The following is a 17,851-nucleotide window of genomic DNA, read 5'->3' on the forward strand; positions in this document are numbered from 1 at the left end:
AGAAGTGCAAAGCAACCTACCAACCCACGAGTGGGTCTAAGGGTTAGGGAATAAAATATACGCCAAAAGCCACACAAGTTGGTATGGAGTTAAAGTCTTACAAACTAAAAATTATTTTTGCCACTTAATTCTCCAATAATCAATGTTATAAAAAAGTTACTTACGACTTAAGCCTACTTAATTATATATAAAATGACACTTCGAATCGACAGAAAGCTACGATATATGAATATCCCATCATGCCTATTTTAACCCTTCGATTAAAGGATTTTCGTTGCGTTAATTATATAAGCTTTACGCCTATATAACATGCTTACACCTATATAATTCAAGTCCACCTTTTCCTATAACACACTATGCACGACGGCAGACGGTATAGGAGGCGGACTCTACTTTCAGAAAGAAAGTTTTTTTTTAAAAAAAAAAACGTACAAAATAAATAGTCTTAAATAAAATAGTGGTTAATTGACTTTTTAGGAATTAATAGCCTTATAATATACGCGATCATTTAATATACGCGATTATTTAATCAGACAATTTATTAAATTTGGTATTACACGAACTTGATCAACCTGATAATTGTTTAGTCTTTTATAGGTGGATATTTCTTGAATTATCACCTGAACTTTTCAATTTTTTGCAGAATCGATGAAAACCGGAAAAGTATTCTGATTCAGAATTTTTTTAAGAAATGTGTTTGTTATTTTGTAAATTACCAGTCAGAATTGGCTTAAACTTTAAAGTTCTTACTTTACGCAAATGTTACGTAAATGTATTCTTTTTGATCTGTATAATAACGTCAAATATATAGAGATATTTAGGCCGTATACATTAAAGAAGAAACGTCACATAATAACCATTCCATTTTTAACAAAACAACAATTACTTTTTAAACTTGAAAGTGTTATATCTTAGACAAACATTTTATAGTTTTATACATCCATTTTATTTTATATTATTATCACTCGACATTATGGTATAATGTTTAGAATAATGATGTTTCATATTATCATTTACTTGTAAAATTTACTAAATTTATTCAATGTAATATCGTTATAAAATGCATAATTTTATAAAAAAATTAGAGCGTTTGCTAAGATTTATAACTATGTATAATTTAATATTATTATTAATAACTATGATTAAAGGATATGAAGTATCAGTACAGTATAAATAAAATAACTTACCGATAAAGAATCAACGATCTTATTTCCGCTCCTAGAAGGGATCGTTAATTTTTTGGACATATTATCTAATTCTTTAACGGCGGACAAATTTTTTTCCATTCCACGAAACCTTAAAGGTTTCTCTTACGAAATCAACCAAGGTATTGAATCCTCCATTTCTTGTTAATTCTGAAATATTAACAGCTACAAGCTGTCGGCTTAAAATCTTTTGGACAAATTCTTCATCAACGTAATCTATAAGTTCCTTTTGAGATAAACTTCCAGTAGATGCTCTATAATTAAATTAATAATTAATACAAACAGCACTATTTGGTTAGCTACGAAACAATTAAATAAATACCTGTTTTTTCTTATTTCTTTAAATTCTTCTACAGAAGTTAAAATAATTTGGTTAAACTTATTTCTGAAATCGATAAAAAATTTTCGGGTTTTTTCGAGGTAGCTTTTAGCTTCGTTCGAATGTATTTTTATTTTGAAAATTTTTGTTATCAACTCATCAAAAACTTCACCACGCGGACTTCTTGCACGTAAAAAAAGACACTTGACACTTTCGTCCCATAGACGAATTTTATCCTAAAATATTAAAAATACATTATTTAAAAGATTTAGACATAATAAAATCATGTTAATTTAATACTTACGTCCGTAATTTTACTGGATGATGAGATAGCAACATCCGTATTGTTCATTTCTAGTGCCAATCTTAAAATTTCCGGATGGTCGACGAGCCAAGCAACTATTTCTAAATTTGACTTCGATTGAAATACTTCGGGTTTTTTATGATCTTCCGTCTTACTCTCATCATCATCATCATTATCATCATCATCATCATCATCATCATCATCATCATCATCATCATCATCATCATCATTACTTCTTTTTTCATTTACTACTATAACTTCTTTATCAGCAGATTCGGCAGCTTCTTTATTACTATTTTTACTTTTTTTCATCAACTGATTGGCTTTCTCAATGTCAATATCTCTTCTTTTTTTCGTAATTTGTTTTCTTTTCGATCCTATTATACATATTTTTGGTATTTATTAATTATTCTTCTTACATATAACTATATAAGCAAAACTTACTATAAATTTACAAAAGAGTTATATCTACATACCTCCTTCAACTTCCATTTCTTGATTATCATCAGACGATTTATTAGGTAATTTACGTTTAGTCGTCATAATATAAAAAAAAATATGAGCGAAAAAAAAAGTGGAACAACCTTTTTGTTTAAAAGTAGGTGATATTTATCGAGAAAATATGAATGAATAAAAAATGTAGAGCAACTTTCTTGCTCAAAAAAGTAGATGATAAATATTGAATGAACAAAAAAAGGGCGAGGTTATCATGATATAATTTTGAGATTTTAGCTATTGTAATTATGATTGTAGTATTTAATTGGAAAATATACGTGATCTTAATATCATTGTGTATCGTGTAGAATGCAGGATCAGTTAAAAATATCAGGAGATGGGAAAACTAAAAATTATGATTTCTAGAAGATCGAAAATTAAATTTAATTAATATAAATAAATTATTACAATATCGAATTTCATTCAGTGAAATTTTTTTTTTACATGGAAGATTACCTCAAATCGATTTTACGGTTTCAAATTTATTATATTTTTCAGGCTATACGTGGAATGAGAAGAAAAATAATGGAAAGGTGAGAAGAAAAATGATCGGTAGAAGAAAAGGAGTGAGAAGAAAAATGATCGGTAGAAGAAAAGGAGTGAGAAGAAAAATGATCGGTAGAAGAAAAGGAGTGAGAAGAAATTAATGGAATATTACGTTTTGAATTTCCATTTTTATGTGTGATACGATGACATGCAAGAAAAAAAAATTTATAAGATCCTGGTACTCTTGACGGAAAAATAACTGAGCCGAATGAACCATGTGATGATCCTATCTAACTAAGCCATATCTATTTAGTGTAAGCCTCTTGGATTGATTACATAAAAAATAGATGGGATCTACAGTAGTGACTTACAACGATATTTGAAAAATACCGATATATTGATTGAAATTGTGAAATTACTGATAGGAAAGAGTTTTAATACATATTGGTGTAATCAAATATCGGTATATAAAGTATCAACTATTCAAATAATACAAGTCATGTGCAACTAATCATTTGTTTAATTGTTCGATAATATTCCTAAAACGGAGTAAATTAAGATCGAATTAAGTTCGTTACGGTGTAAATTAAGGTTAGCTTAAAATTCAGTATAATTGTAATATATCATCGCAGTGTAATATGAAATATAATCAAGGAAGGACATGCGTGATTTAAAATATTATATTTTATAATTATAAAGTATAAAGATAACATTTTAACTCATTTTTTATTAATAGAATTTGTTTATTTATTTTTATTTATATATATTAATTAATGCAGTATTACTATAATTATATTTTTAAAATAAATTGATAAATCAAAAAATTGAGTGTATTCAATGTTAAATAAATTAATTAAAGATGATTGCATTAGAACTAAAAAATTTAGGCAAGATCGTAAAAATAAACTCAAAGAAATCAAAAAAAATATGTGTGTATTCAATGTTAAATAAATTAATTAAAGATGATTGCATTAGAACTAGACAAGATCGTAAAAATAAACTCAAAGAAATCAAAAAAAAATTATGTGTGTATTCATTGTTAAATAAATTAATTAAGGATGATTGCATTAGAACTAAAAAATTTAGACAAGATCGTAAAAATAAACTCAAAGAAATAAAAAAAAATTATGTGTGTATTCAATGTTAAATAAATTAATTAAGGATGATTGCATTAGAACTAAAAAATTTAGACAAGATCGTAAAAATAAACTCAAAGAAATCATAATAAATTTATTATAAATATAGAGCCTTTTCTTGACATTTTCCCCATCAAACTAATAATATTTAATAATGGCAGCATTAAACTTAAACGCAAATCTTCCAGTATACATTCAATGGCCCGATGACGCTGCTTTGACCTTAATTCAGGCGTCGTTGGGCCTATCAGCCCTTATTCACCACAACGAGGTTACATGACCAAAACCAATTATGGCGTGGAATTGCTCGTGATATACGAAACAACCACATATTCAGGCCAACTAGAAAACAATGTAGAGAGAAATGGAATGCGCTAAAGTCGGGGTACGAGAATTTAGAGAGATTAATAAACAGAAATCCTGAAGGATATCCCACTCGTACCCCGACTTTGCATGACGAGAGATTCCACCAAGAACTCTCTGACGAGTTTTGGAGAGTGGAGCGTAAGTATTTATTATTTAACTGATTTTTTCATTAATTCATTGCATTTATATTAATACTTGCTTTGTTTTAAGCATTAGTCCGGGCCGCCCGGAGAAATAGGATGGATCGTAGGACATACGAGTATAGAGAGCGCAGGCGCTCTCGCTCCCGATCCCCCTACTACCACCTGAGAGCGAGGCGCTCTCGTTCTCGATCTCCTCACCACCGAGAGCGCAGGCGCTCTCGTTCTCGATCTCCCTACCACCGAGAGCGCGGGCGCTCTCACCGACGTCATTGATTTTTTATTTTTTATTTTATTATTTTAATATATTTTATTTTATTTTATTATTATGTTTTATTTTATTTTAATATTATGTTTTATTTTATTTTATTATTATATGTTTTATTTTATTTAATTATTATTATGTTTATATTATTATATGTTTTATTTTATTTTATTATTATGTTTTATATTATTATATATTTTATTTTATTTTCATTCAATAAATGACTATTTTCGATAATATACCAATTGTCATTAACCATATACAGCCGGTTTAATTGACCCTAAATTTTGTGTAGCCAAATCGGCAGTAATTTAACCGAATTGATTACTTAATTGCATTTTTTTTTTGCCGACACACTAATAGTATTTAATAAATTTAGTTCTAATTGAATTTATAAAATTCTAATTAAATTTGAATTATTTTAAATTGTTATAAAGATGAGAAGACGATATAGTCACAACAAGCCAATAGAGCCAATTCGAATTCGAAATCGGTTTTCTTACAGCAAACCTAATGAGACAACAGATTCTGACGAGAGAGTGGCAATTCGTTCGCCTGTACGTTCACCTGATAATGATAACGATGACATGGACTTTCAGTATGATCATAAAGATGATTTAAGTTTTCAAGACATTAATGATGACGATAATGCATATGGATCAATTAATCCTCCAAGACTACAATGATGAGATGATATTTTCGCAAGATAATGTCAATTCATCTGATACTGAAGAGGAAGAAGAAAGTGATAACGAATACAATTATGAAGAGGAGGAAGAGGAGGAAGATAATAATGAAAACAATGACGAAGAGGAGGAGGATGAAGGTAATAATGATGATAATAATAATCAAGTGGAAGAGGAACGTAATAACGATGAAGAGGAACGTAATTACGATGAAGAGGAACGTAATAACGAAGAGGAAGAAATACATCAAATCGTTGAAGCGTTAGATGAAGACAAGATACCGTTCTGCAATGGTCAATTTGCACCGTACTTTGATAATTATACAACTACGGCATTATTTTGCTGGCTTCAGAAACATAATGTTTCTACGAAAGCATATGAAGATCTTGTCGATATCATTCACAATTCTCAATTTGAACCTACCCATGTGGTAAAAAATATCCGAAGATTCCAATCATGGAGAAAACGTCTTCCTCTCCTACCAATAATAACAAAGTCTATTAAAATTTCACCAAAAAAAACTCCATCAACCTCACGAGGATCAAAACTTTCGTATCAACTCTCAATTAGTGAAATTATATGGCGTGTTCTTAATAATCCGATGCTAATGAAGCATATGTATTTTGGACCCGGCATTAATTCTGAAGAAAAATCAGAATTTTGGCATGGAAATTTATGGGGGGAATCCTTTTCATTTTTGGACAACACGAAATATTAATATCAGAAGGTTATAAATTAATACACTTTGATACAATTATAATTTATTATCATTGATAATATTTATTAAAGTTATTTATTTTTAATAAATAGTATTGTACCGATCTGGTGATTTTGTTTACTATCGTGATGATAATGGTCAAAAAAAACTTGGAAGATTAAGATCAATTTTAAAAAATCATGATGGATATTATCAGTTACGAATTCAAAAAATTTTGGAATATAGTGATTTACCCGGAAATTTAAAAGGGTTACCAAGACAACGTCGTTCTATTACCGGTGAAGTATGGTTACAAGACGAACCATTTTTAATTATAATGACTTCTCAAATTTTAGAAAAAGTAACTATATTGATGATGTTTCAACATCAAAATATTCCTGATGGTTCATTGCGGATTAGTGAAATAATTTATAAATGTAATGACCGTTGGCACGTTCGTAATGTAAAGCTTTCATACCTACATCCATCTGATTACATTTCTATTAGAAATCCACCATCATCATCTATGCCAATCTATAAGCTGTTTTTAGATCTTTATTATGATGATTTTGGTACATTTAGAAATGTATACCATTCTCTAGGTGGTGTTTATGTACAGTTTGGAAATATGCCAGCACATCAAAGAAAGCTAATAAAGAACCATTTTGTTATTGGGTTTATCCCATTTGGAGGAAAATTTGACGAATTTATGATACCATTCATTTCAGAAATGAAGGAATTAGAGAAAGGAAAGGTGATGACTGTCCTGGAGACAAGATGCATGGATAATTGCTGGTTTAGGCGTTGTTACGGCAGATTTACCTCAAGGTAACGATATGACAGGAAGTACTAAGGTATTTTTTCAACTTAGTTAATAATATAATAATATAATTTTATGACAACTATTAAAATTTTTTAAAAAATAAATTTAGACATAATGCAAATAAGGGTTGTCGTACTTGTAAAACTACTAAAGAATCATTGAGTGCTCACAATCAGGGATATCGTAACGAACATTACGTTATCATCATATTACAGACGAAGAAATCTTAAAAATTTCTCACGGACTATAATGTCAAGAAGAGATCAACTTTGTACGGAATACGGTTTACGATCATTACCTAGTATTTTAGATAAATTAAAAAAGGGAAAGACATTTACAGACGCCGCAGGATGTTTATCATGCGACTGCAGGAAAGATTGGGCGGCTACTAAAATTAACTTGTGAATTATTTTCACGAGAAGGAGAAGATAATTTTATCGAAATTTGGAAAAATTTTGAAATCCCAAAAAGATGGTCTCGCTTACCAAATCCGATTACTCACTACAATAGTTTTATGATGTCGGATTTACTTAGATTAGCTATGATTATGCCATTTTTGTTAAACCAGTTTTTAAAAGAATCAAGTATCAAACGTAATGAAACAGCCGTGATTCAACAAAGAATTGATGCATTTCGAGTTAGTTCAGTTCCAAAAATTATTATATCTTGTTGGATACATGTTGCAAAAACTATGAAAGCGGTTTTTAACAAGAAATTTACATCAGATAGCTATGAGGAATTGCAACAATGTCTTGAAGAAGAGTTTTCAATCCTTCCAAAGGTATAGTTACAAATTTGATATTGAAATGTGGAATAATTTCAAATAATTAACAATATTTTACTTTTTATAGGTTTTTGTAAATTTTGTTAATTTACCAAACATACACGTTAATATGCATCTTTTGATGCATGCTAAAACCTTTGGAACACTTATTAATACCCAAGTTGGTATAAAAGAAATGGTCCATCGTATTTTTAAGGGGATGGTACCAAAAACTAATTGCAAAAACATAGATTTAGATTTATTAAAGCGTTACAATACTTTATTTGCAATTCGACATTTAGCAGATGGTGGTATTGATCCAAGATTTAATAGATCTTGTACTGGATTTACAAATTCAAATTTTGGACAATTATTTTTAAATTGGTATGTTACAGAAGATAAATATTCAACTGAAGCAACTGAACAAGTTCAAGACGATGATGATGATACAAAAAGTAAGTATTTTATTGCATATAATAGTACATGTTTGATATTTATATTTACTAATCTTTTAATTTAGTTATATCTCCAGTAAACTTTATTTCCAATATTTCATTAAAAAAAAAGAATGCCAAAGCAGGAACGTGATAAACTTCTTTTAACTTTACATAATTTTAAAACTGAATTGTTTTTATCTTATGTGGATATGAAGTTTGAGACGGCACTTATAAACTCTTCAATTAGTTGGTACAAATTTGCATCATATATGATTGAAGAAGAAAATGGTATCCTTTCAAAAGTTCACCTACATCTCGATGATTTTATCACAATTTATGAAGAAGATCATGAAGAATCTTATGCAATAATCAAAGGTATCTTTCAACATAAGGGTAACAATAACAAATATTATGCATTTATTGTTGTAGATTGGTTTGAAGATACTATGGTTGAACATTCAGTATTAAAATGTCCACTTTACCGTCTCCAAGCAACAGGAGATAAATGGAGACGTATTTTTCCAATTACTGTAATAGATAATGTTCAAAAAGTACATTTTATTCATAATTGTAATTCAGAAAGGTGCCAACTACCAAATCATGATACTACAAATAGAATTTGGATAAAAAATAATTTTTATTTTACAGCCATATAATTATATTAATTATATAAATATAATAAAATAATTATTTTAATTTGTATCGTATAAAATTTTAACCAATAAAATCATATGCATGATGTAATAATAAATTAAAATTAACCAATTAAAATCGCTTTAATTACGTACATGTATGTGATATCTAAAAATAGCTAAAATTCGCGTTTATTAATGAGATTTTTTTTGTTTATTTTCAAAAATACGCTTTTCTCTTGTCTTTTATATTAATACTTTACGGTATTTTAGTTCGTCTCTTCTTTTTTCTTTTTAAAGTATACTTTAATTATCTTTTTACAATATTAACAATACTTTGGGACACTTTAGTTTATATATTCAACATAGTAACACCCACATACGAAAAGCAAGAATAAAAGCAAGAATAAAGAAAAGAAAATGTACCCGCCACTCACATACGAAAGAAAAGAATAAAAGAAAGGAAAAATGTACCCACCTACCCACATACAAAAGAGAAAAAAGTCGTTTTTTAAATAAATAGTGGAGCTGTTAAGCAAGGTATGAAAATAGGATATACGCGTATTTTTCATATTTTTTTTACAATATGTTGTGGTTTGAGTATTTTTTGTTAGACTGTGGTATAAATGTGAATATATTTTTCAACGGCCATGTATCTATTGCTTGTTAAATATATTTGCAATTTCTTTGTTAGACTGTGGTATTACAATATGAAGTGTGAATATATTTTTCAACGGCCATGTATCTATTGCTTGTTAAATATATTTGCAATTTCTTTTGTAATATTTGCTTTAGCCTGGAAGAAAATGTTGTAAAATAGGGCTGGATATTTATGGCATTTTCCGCCTTCCAATTACTTTGTCCGGGGGTAGCCTGACAATTTGTCGTTGTCCGTCAGTCGTAGCAACCAGCATTTTTTTACAATATTATGATTTTAAGAAACAAAACACTTTCAAAAAAAATTTAAAGAAAGAACTAACTTAAAAATATTATCATTTTTATTATTCTTTACAAAATCCCGGAATTACCTGCTCTAACTATTATCCCAAGGTTATGTATTAAATTTTAAATATATTTTACAAAGAGTACATTTTATTAATCATGATTGTTTTTTTTATTTTTTATATATATATATATATATATTTTAAAATTGAAAATGACGTATCCATCCACTCACATACGAGAAGAAAAGAATAAAAAAGAGAAGAAAAGAATAAAAAAGAGAAGAAAAGAATAAAAAAGAGAAGAAAAGAATAAAAAAGAGAAGAAAAGAATAAAAAAGAGAAGAAAAGAATAAAAAAGAGAAGAAAAGAATAAAAAAGAGAAGAAAAGAATAAAAAAGAGAAGAAAAGAATAAAAAAAAAGGAAGAAAAGAAACGTACTCCACTCACCCATAATAATCCACTAATAAAAAATTATTATTATTAATGTATAATAAATAATAAACATATATTACAATAAAAATATTTTTGTGATGTTAATTCGGTGTTAATATAATATCATTACGATGTAGTTACGATATTAAATAAATGTAAAACATTTTTTGTAATATTAATTCGATATTAATATGATATTATTATGATGTAGTTACGATATCAAATAAAATTGTAATATTAATTCAATGTTAATACGACATCACTACGATGTGGCTACGATATCAAATAGATTTAATATTTTTGCAATATTAATTCGATGTTAATATGATATCACTACGATATGGCTACGATGTGGTTACGATATCAAATAAAATGTCAAATATTTTGTAATATTAATTCAATGTTAATACGACATCACTACGATGTGGTTACGATATCAAATAAAATGTCAAATATTTTTGAATATTAATTCGATGTTAATATGATATCACTACGATGTGGTTACGATATCAAATAAAATGTCAAATATTTTGTCAATGTTAATACAATATCACTACGACATGGTTACGATATCAAATAAATGTCAAATATTTTTGTAATATTAATTCAATGTTAATACGACATCACTACGATGTGGTTACGTGATAATATTTACATCGCATAATGATCGCAGCGATATCGCAGAGATATCGATCTAATCAATGTCGATTAAATACAGTTACGACTAACTTAACGACGTCGAATCTATTTTTTATCAAAATATCGTAATGATATCGTAATGATATCATTGCGATATCTAATCAATATCGATTGTAAACTCCAAGTTTCAGCAAAGTATTTATATAATATTGTTATTTGTTATTTTATATTTATTAGTGCAGATTATTAACATCTTATATTTTTTAAAATCATGATATAACTGGTAATAGTGTTAATAATCAAAAGAAGGAAAAACTTGGAAATGTTAAAGATTATCATGATTTTTGTTAAATATATTTGAAATTGCTTTTAGATTCAGTTTTAAAAGAATATATTATGGAAGTGTAAAAAATTATTCTTTACTTGGTTACAAAATCTTATCAACATATAATTATACTTAAAGATGGTACTCATTTTTGTATATATTTATTATTTGTTTCACATGACATTGTTAATTTACTGCCATTTTTTTAAGTTGATGGTAGAAAATTAAAATGCATTATTATTTATTACATGTTATACTAATACCGATAAGATGGTTATAAGACAGAATATGGGAATGGGAAAATGTTGATTCTATATACAATGAACTTTTTATTAATGCATGTATTCAAAAGTCTCAAAATAATAATGTGTTAAAATTTATTCCTAGACATTACAATAATATTCAAGAAATTTAGGTTTGAAATTATATACAAAAAAAAATGGAATATGGTCATATCATGAGTTATTTTAAGAAAGCATTAAATTATTCATTAGAAAATGATGATTAAGAGGATTTAGATAAGATAATCTTGGCTTATATTGCTGATAAGGAAGCAAAACATGAAGCTGATACTCAATTAACAAATACTGATTCAAATAATGTTGTAAAATTATCCAATAAACATGTTTATAATATTGATGATATTAAAGATCCATTAGTACACCATGGTAAAGGGTGGCCTCCTAACAAATGACTAAAAGCTTTTAATGAAGAAAATAAAGTGGATGTTAAAAGGAAACGTATTAATGTTAGTTGTGAAAAAGGAGATATTGAAGTAAATGGTAATACTGGAGGACATAAATGTGGTATATGTCATAAAATGGGACATTATGCTCCTAAATGTCCTAGTAAGGAAAATTATAGATAATGTATAGTGATAATGTATAAATAACATATAGATAATCTTGTATAAAAATTCGTATTATCGTAAAATCACGTGATTTTATAAAGGCGACGTCAGGGACGATGATTTTTTGTGGCGGTATAAAGTAAATTTTGTGTGTGATAAAAGTAAATTTTGTGAAATTTTGTGATTTGGCCAGAATTATGCAAGGTTGGCCAACATTACGATTCGTAAATTCTGGCCAAATTTAGTGTCTGCCGGAATTATAATAATTTCAAATCCTAAATCAGGCCAAAAACTTGAAAATTATCAACATTTTATAGCCAAATTTTGTGATTTTCTGTGAAATTCTGTGATCACAAAAAATCATCGTCCCTGGGCGACGTATATTATTTATCGCCCAGGCGACGAATAATTTTTTTCATAATAAAAATATGTAAAACATGATTTAACTTTAGACCATAATTTCTAATATTAGCTTTACTAATTCTGGAATATATTATTATATATTAGAATTATTAGTAATAAAGTAAAATATATTTTTTAATTTTTAAGAATTAATTTTATTGATTTTTTACATTATATATTATATTTTAATTGGCACTTTTTTTATAGTATGTACTAACCACAAAGCAGTCGATAATAGTGTTAAACTACCAGCTTGATGAGCAGATGCTAAAGGAATAGGTACCATATAAATCAAAGTACTAATTCCTAAAGTAACTTGCAACACTGCTATTCCAAGTAAATAATTCGCAGCAAGTTTAGTTTTTGATGGCAAAGGAATTTTTCTTGAATACAGCCATAATGCTATAATTATACTAAGTGTAGTTACAGCCTAGATCATAAGAAATTAATTGGTTATAAACTATTATACAATAATAAAATATTATATTATTTTTAAAACATATGTATTTAATATATTAACATACCAGAACTCTATGATCAAATTGTACAGTCGTCGGATTATCAAAAAAATTTCTCCATAAGCTAATATCGCCGGCTTTTGCATATGTTTTTGAAAATAACTCTGATTTTGGTGGAACAATTCCCTGTCCCATATATGGAAATTCATTATATATCAACCCTGCATCTAATCCGGCAACCAATGCACCTAAATCAAAGAATAAATAAATTTTATAAACAATTGGAAACAAATATTAAATTAAAATTACCAGACATGGAAGTTAAGAACACCAATGCAGTCATGCCAATAGCGGATCGGCGAAAAGTATTAATAGCTGGATTCGCCAATGCTTTAGCAACAGTCTGTTGAAAAAAATTAGTGAATAATATTATTTCAAGAAAAATTATTTTAAATATGCATGATACTTGCCTTTGGAAAGGTACCATTTGCAATCTTTGCATCTCGCAAAACCTGTAGTCCAGTTAAAAGCATACCCATATAAAGCAAGAATGCACTTCCCAAGTGCGCAGCCAATCGGTAATGACTGACACGTGGAACTGCATTTGGTATTGCCATTGATTCTTCAGACAATCCGGATTTGACCATGTACCATCCTAGCACTCCCTACAAATAAATTATGTTTATCAAAATTAATGAAATGACAATGTAAGGGAAAATGACATTACCTGGAATCCGAGTAATCCAGCAAGTCCAATGACTTTATTTAGCGTTGCTTTAGTCATGTAACCACGAAATCCGAAATATGTTGCTGGGATAATGAATGCCAATCCGATAGCACGTCCCCAAATTCGATGAGCCCATTCCATGAAATAAATATACTTAAATTCTGGTAATGTCATGTTATAATTTAATCTACGATAAAGGGAACAAAACATTAAGCTATAAAGAATAAATTTCTATTACATTTATTAAAGAAACTTACCTACAATTTATACTCTGGAAATTGTTTGTATTTTTCAAATTCTTCTTCCCAACGAGCATTATTTAAAGGAGGGATTATGCCAGTAATTGGTTTCCATTCAACAATTGACAGTCCACTTTCAGTTAATCTAGTAAGACCTCCTAATACAACAATACCAAAAACCAATCCTGCAGTTCCAAGTAACCAATATCCAACAGTAGGTTTGGTAAATTTAGTTGCTGTAGTAACAGCGAGGATTGATGATTGCGATGTCAAATTTACGGAATTTCTTCCTGACAAGCCATTTCTTAAAACTGGTGGAATAAATGATTTTGATAATGGTCTATGTTTAGGTAATAAAAAGTTTGAGTTTAAAGAAGCATGAAAGTGTTGAGACGTAAAAAAATACAATGTATTTTTCGAAGTAATTTTTGTTCGAAATCTTTTTCGAGTCATACAAACAATACTTTGAGAACGTCCTGAAAACGAACAGAAAACTTTATTAGAAAACATATTCGTTAAAAAAGTTCAAAGTATTGATGGGTAACATCGATCAATTTTTGATTTGACGATCAGATGATAATCTTTCCTATTTAAATAAGATATGCACCTAAGCTTCTCTTTCTAATGAATAAACTTGCTTCTAAATTCATGTCCACTATGGCTAAATTTAATCCCAAAATTGACCCTAAGACTACGGCTATTCTCCTCTGTGATATTCAAGAAAAATTTAGACCGCATGTTTATGAGTTTACCAGTGTAATATCAACCGCTAAAAAAATGGCCGAAGCAGCAAAACTTTTGGATATTGATGTAATCGTCACTGAACAGGTTTGTTCATTATTTTAATTTTAAATACGAAATTGAAATACTTATTTATTAATCTAATTAATTAATTTAATTAATATTTAAGAGTCCAAAAGGTATGAAAATTAAATTAATTCTAATAAACTTAGAAAATTAAATTAGTAATTATATTGTTTTATTTATAGCTCTTGGAAAAACAGTTGGTGAGATTGATACTAGTGGTTTCAAACCACCCGTAGAAAAAACAAAATTTTCAATGTATACCGAAGGAACGAAAGATGTCTTGGATGATAAAAGTTCTGTCGTACTTTTGGGAATTGAGGTATTTCGTCATTTATAAAAGTATTTTATTTATTAGCTAATTTACAATTATTTTCTTTTAAGGCTCATGTGTGTGTGTTACAAACAGCATTAGAATTATTGGGGAAAGATAAAGTTGTTTACGTGTTGCAAGATGGTATCTCTTCTATTAACGCGCCAGAAATCGATATTGCATTGCATGTGAGGAAGAATGTTACAATTCTTTATTTATTTTTTAAATTATCTAAATTGTTTTTTTGTCTTTTTTTAGCGTATGAATCATGCAGGAGCCGCAGTTACGACGTCAGAATCAGTTTTGTTTCAATTGTTAGGTGACGCTAAGGATGATAAATTCAAAAGTATTTCAAATTTAGTAAAAGAATATAAAGAAGCCACTAAAAGCAATAAATTGCTTTATAGAGCAAGTATGTATAAACTTTTTATGTTATTTGAATTTTAATGAATTCTAATATTTTATCTCCATTTTATAAATAGGATCCCATTATTAATTTAATTTTGATTGTTATGACTTGTGATTTGTATTTAAACCAATAAAATCATGATATTTTGGCATTCCTATTACCCGCAAATTATAAATTGGTGCCTTAATACCGTTACAAATTTCCTATCATACTATCATATGAATTTTAGCCTTTCTCTTATGTAACCAAAAACAGTGCACGTGCAATATATTTTAATATATTTGGATATTCTATAACACAATACAAATATTGTTCCCAAACAAATATAGGTTAAAATTATTTATTTTAGTGTTTAAAAATTTCCGTAGTCTGAAAAAATTCCCCCCAAAAAGGCTTCCATTAAGTACGACTACCTTATTTAGCAATTAAGTAATACAACTATATTATTGATATGCAGTTACCCCAGCAAAATTTTGATTTTCAAAATAAGATCAGCCATGATATTAAGCAATATAAAAGACGTTTTCTCCGTTTTCTCCGTTTTCTCCTGCCCAAGGTCGAAAAATTCCATTTTTGCGCGTTTTCCAATTTTCTTTGTGAAAAATTTCGATCTTTTCTTTTTTAAATATTTAATCATCTGCAATGGGAGAAAATCAGCCACTCTTATTTGAATCATTTTTTAATTCTATTTCATTACCAAAATTAACGTATCATTGGCATGTGTTGTTGTTATCTACATTTACATGTAATGTAACGGTTGTATTTTCCCGTTTAATTTCATCATATCTTTTTCCAAAAACATATAATAATTTACAAGGCCTTAAAAAACTTAATTGGGACATACATTTTGTTAGTATGGTTCATTGTTTATTAATCGTACTATTATCTATACCTATTTTTTGGGATGAAGAATTAATTAAAGACAAAGTTTTTGGTTATGATAATTATGCTGGAAATGTTTATTCTATCGCTTGTGGGTAAGTTAGAAAAGTAAAATTCCATGAAGGATTATTTGGTTTAAAAAATCGGACTTAATTGTTATTTATTTTAGATATTTTCTCTGGGATGCACTTGTGTCTCTTTATCATGTAAGAGAATTCGGAATTGGGTTTGTATTACATGGAACATGTTGTTTTGGCGTCTTCTTGTTTGCTTATGTAAGTACAATTATATAGTTTACTTTTATATGATTTACATACTTAATTGTATTTATTTAATTTTAAAAGCGACCATTTTTGAATTATTATGGAGCGGTATTTTTAATGTTTGAAATTTCAACTCCATTTCTAAATATACATTGGTTTATGGTATGAAAATTACATAGTATCTGTTATACACGTATACATATATACATATAATTAATTTATCTTTATTTAGGATAAACTGGGATTGACAGGGACATTACCACAATTAATTAATGGAGTATGTTTATTAACATCGTTTTTCTGTGCTAGAATTATATTTGGATTTTACATGTCTTATCACACATTTCGTAAGTTTATCCTTCTTGAAATTTTCTCAATTTCTATTTTTAAAGGAAATTTTTAATTTCTTTTTTTTTTACAGAATCAGTTTTGCAAGTGATCGATCAAATACCATTATTTTTATGTGTAGTTTATGGAACAGCAAATATTATATTAAATTGTTTAAATGTATACTGGTTTGTTAAGATGATTGAAGCTTTATTAAAAAGATTTGACAAAACTGGTGAAAAGAAACATCACAAACATCATCATCATAATGATGGTAAATCTATTAAATCTGATGGGAAAACAAAGAAATTATAATTATATATATTTTTTTATTTTTTCATACATATCTGCATATTAATAAATAAATAATTTCATACAATAAATATATGGCCAGTATACATAGTACTTGAAATCTGATTTTATACTATTACTATTACCGTAAAGTTCCGAATATAAGCACCCCGAAATAAGAATTACGGCAATTTGGCCCTTAACCTACATTAATGATTAGCTCGACTGGCATTATGTGCACTTTATATATTATAATTGGATTTTAATCCAATTTTCAAGTAAATATTTTCAATAGTTAATCACCGGGGGGTGATCATTAGCGTTGGCCAGAATTATCAATTTTTACCGGCTTTTAATGCTGGTCGATCGTCATAATTTCAGTCACCAGTGATCATCATCCCCAGTGATAGTTAGAAAAATTCTTTTCAATAATTATATCCATAGTTTTCTCTAAACTTTTCTATCCATTATTATTAATAATAATGTTATGTTTTATATTTTCATGTTTTTCTGTAAATATATTATTTTCATAGAAATTTTCATCTCTTTAATATAGAAATCCAGAAATATAGAATTTTTACAAAAGCTATAGAGGAATAATGGAAATATTTAAATAAAAATTTTTTATAAATAGCTTTATATTTTAATACTATCAGTCAATGGAAATGTCACACCTACTATAATTACTAATAAATTATGATTTTTAATTTTTTATATAAAATAATTTTTCTTAAATTGTATATTATAAAATTTAATATATTTTTATTCTTTAAGCTTTATTTTACTTATTTA

At 27.8% G+C, this 17,851-nt stretch overlaps 5 protein-coding genes across 5 annotated transcripts; 3 read left to right on the forward strand and 2 right to left on the reverse strand.

Moving 5' to 3' along the window:
- Positions 1–1,100: 1,100 nt before the first annotated feature.
- On the reverse strand, positions 1,101–2,371 carry OCT59_021678 (uncharacterized protein; the record flags this gene model as incomplete). The annotated part of the gene is made up of 6 exons (XM_066146683.1): positions 1,101–1,106; positions 1,188–1,205; positions 1,315–1,459; positions 1,528–1,760; positions 1,829–2,205; positions 2,305–2,371. 6 exons carry the CDS (start codon positions 2,369–2,371, stop codon positions 1,101–1,103), a joined length of 846 nt encoding a protein of 281 aa, XP_066005794.1.
- A 2,984-nt stretch (positions 2,372–5,355) lies between these two features.
- Positions 5,356–7,709, forward strand: OCT59_021679 (uncharacterized protein; the record flags this gene model as incomplete). The annotated part of the gene is made up of 4 exons (XM_066146684.1): positions 5,356–5,832; positions 6,317–6,503; positions 6,901–6,953; positions 7,263–7,709. The coding sequence occupies 4 exons, from the start codon at positions 5,356–5,358 to the stop codon at positions 7,707–7,709; spliced, it is 1,164 nt and encodes a 387-aa protein (XP_066005795.1).
- Positions 7,710–12,490: 4,781 nt separating this feature from the next.
- Positions 12,491–14,280, reverse strand: OCT59_021680 (uncharacterized protein; the record flags this gene model as incomplete). The annotated part of the gene is made up of 6 exons (XM_025321728.2): positions 12,491–12,776; positions 12,871–13,052; positions 13,114–13,207; positions 13,275–13,469; positions 13,532–13,718; positions 13,793–14,280. The coding sequence occupies 6 exons, from the start codon at positions 14,278–14,280 to the stop codon at positions 12,525–12,527; spliced, it is 1,398 nt and encodes a 465-aa protein (XP_025168045.1). The 3' UTR covers positions 12,491–12,524.
- Positions 14,281–14,393: 113 nt separating this feature from the next.
- On the forward strand, positions 14,394–15,466 carry OCT59_021681 (uncharacterized protein). Its single transcript, XM_025321729.2, has 6 exons — positions 14,394–14,598; positions 14,681–14,690; positions 14,760–14,896; positions 14,959–15,075; positions 15,146–15,299; positions 15,370–15,466. Exons 1-6 carry the CDS (start codon positions 14,395–14,397, stop codon positions 15,381–15,383), a joined length of 636 nt encoding a protein of 211 aa, XP_025168046.2. The 5' UTR covers position 14,394; the 3' UTR covers positions 15,384–15,466.
- A 379-nt stretch (positions 15,467–15,845) lies between these two features.
- OCT59_021682 (uncharacterized protein) lies at positions 15,846–17,177 on the forward strand. Its single transcript, XM_025330827.2, has 5 exons — positions 15,846–16,273; positions 16,348–16,453; positions 16,523–16,603; positions 16,674–16,788; positions 16,863–17,177. Exons 1-5 carry the CDS (start codon positions 15,939–15,941, stop codon positions 17,081–17,083), a joined length of 858 nt encoding a protein of 285 aa, XP_025168047.1. The 5' UTR covers positions 15,846–15,938; the 3' UTR covers positions 17,084–17,177.
- Positions 17,178–17,851: the final 674 nt, after the last annotated feature.

The sequence above is a fragment of the Rhizophagus irregularis genome, chromosome 30, assembly GCF_026210795.1.
Source record: "Rhizophagus irregularis chromosome 30, complete sequence".
NCBI classification, from domain to species: Eukaryota; Fungi; Glomeromycota; class Glomeromycetes; order Glomerales; family Glomeraceae; genus Rhizophagus; species Rhizophagus irregularis.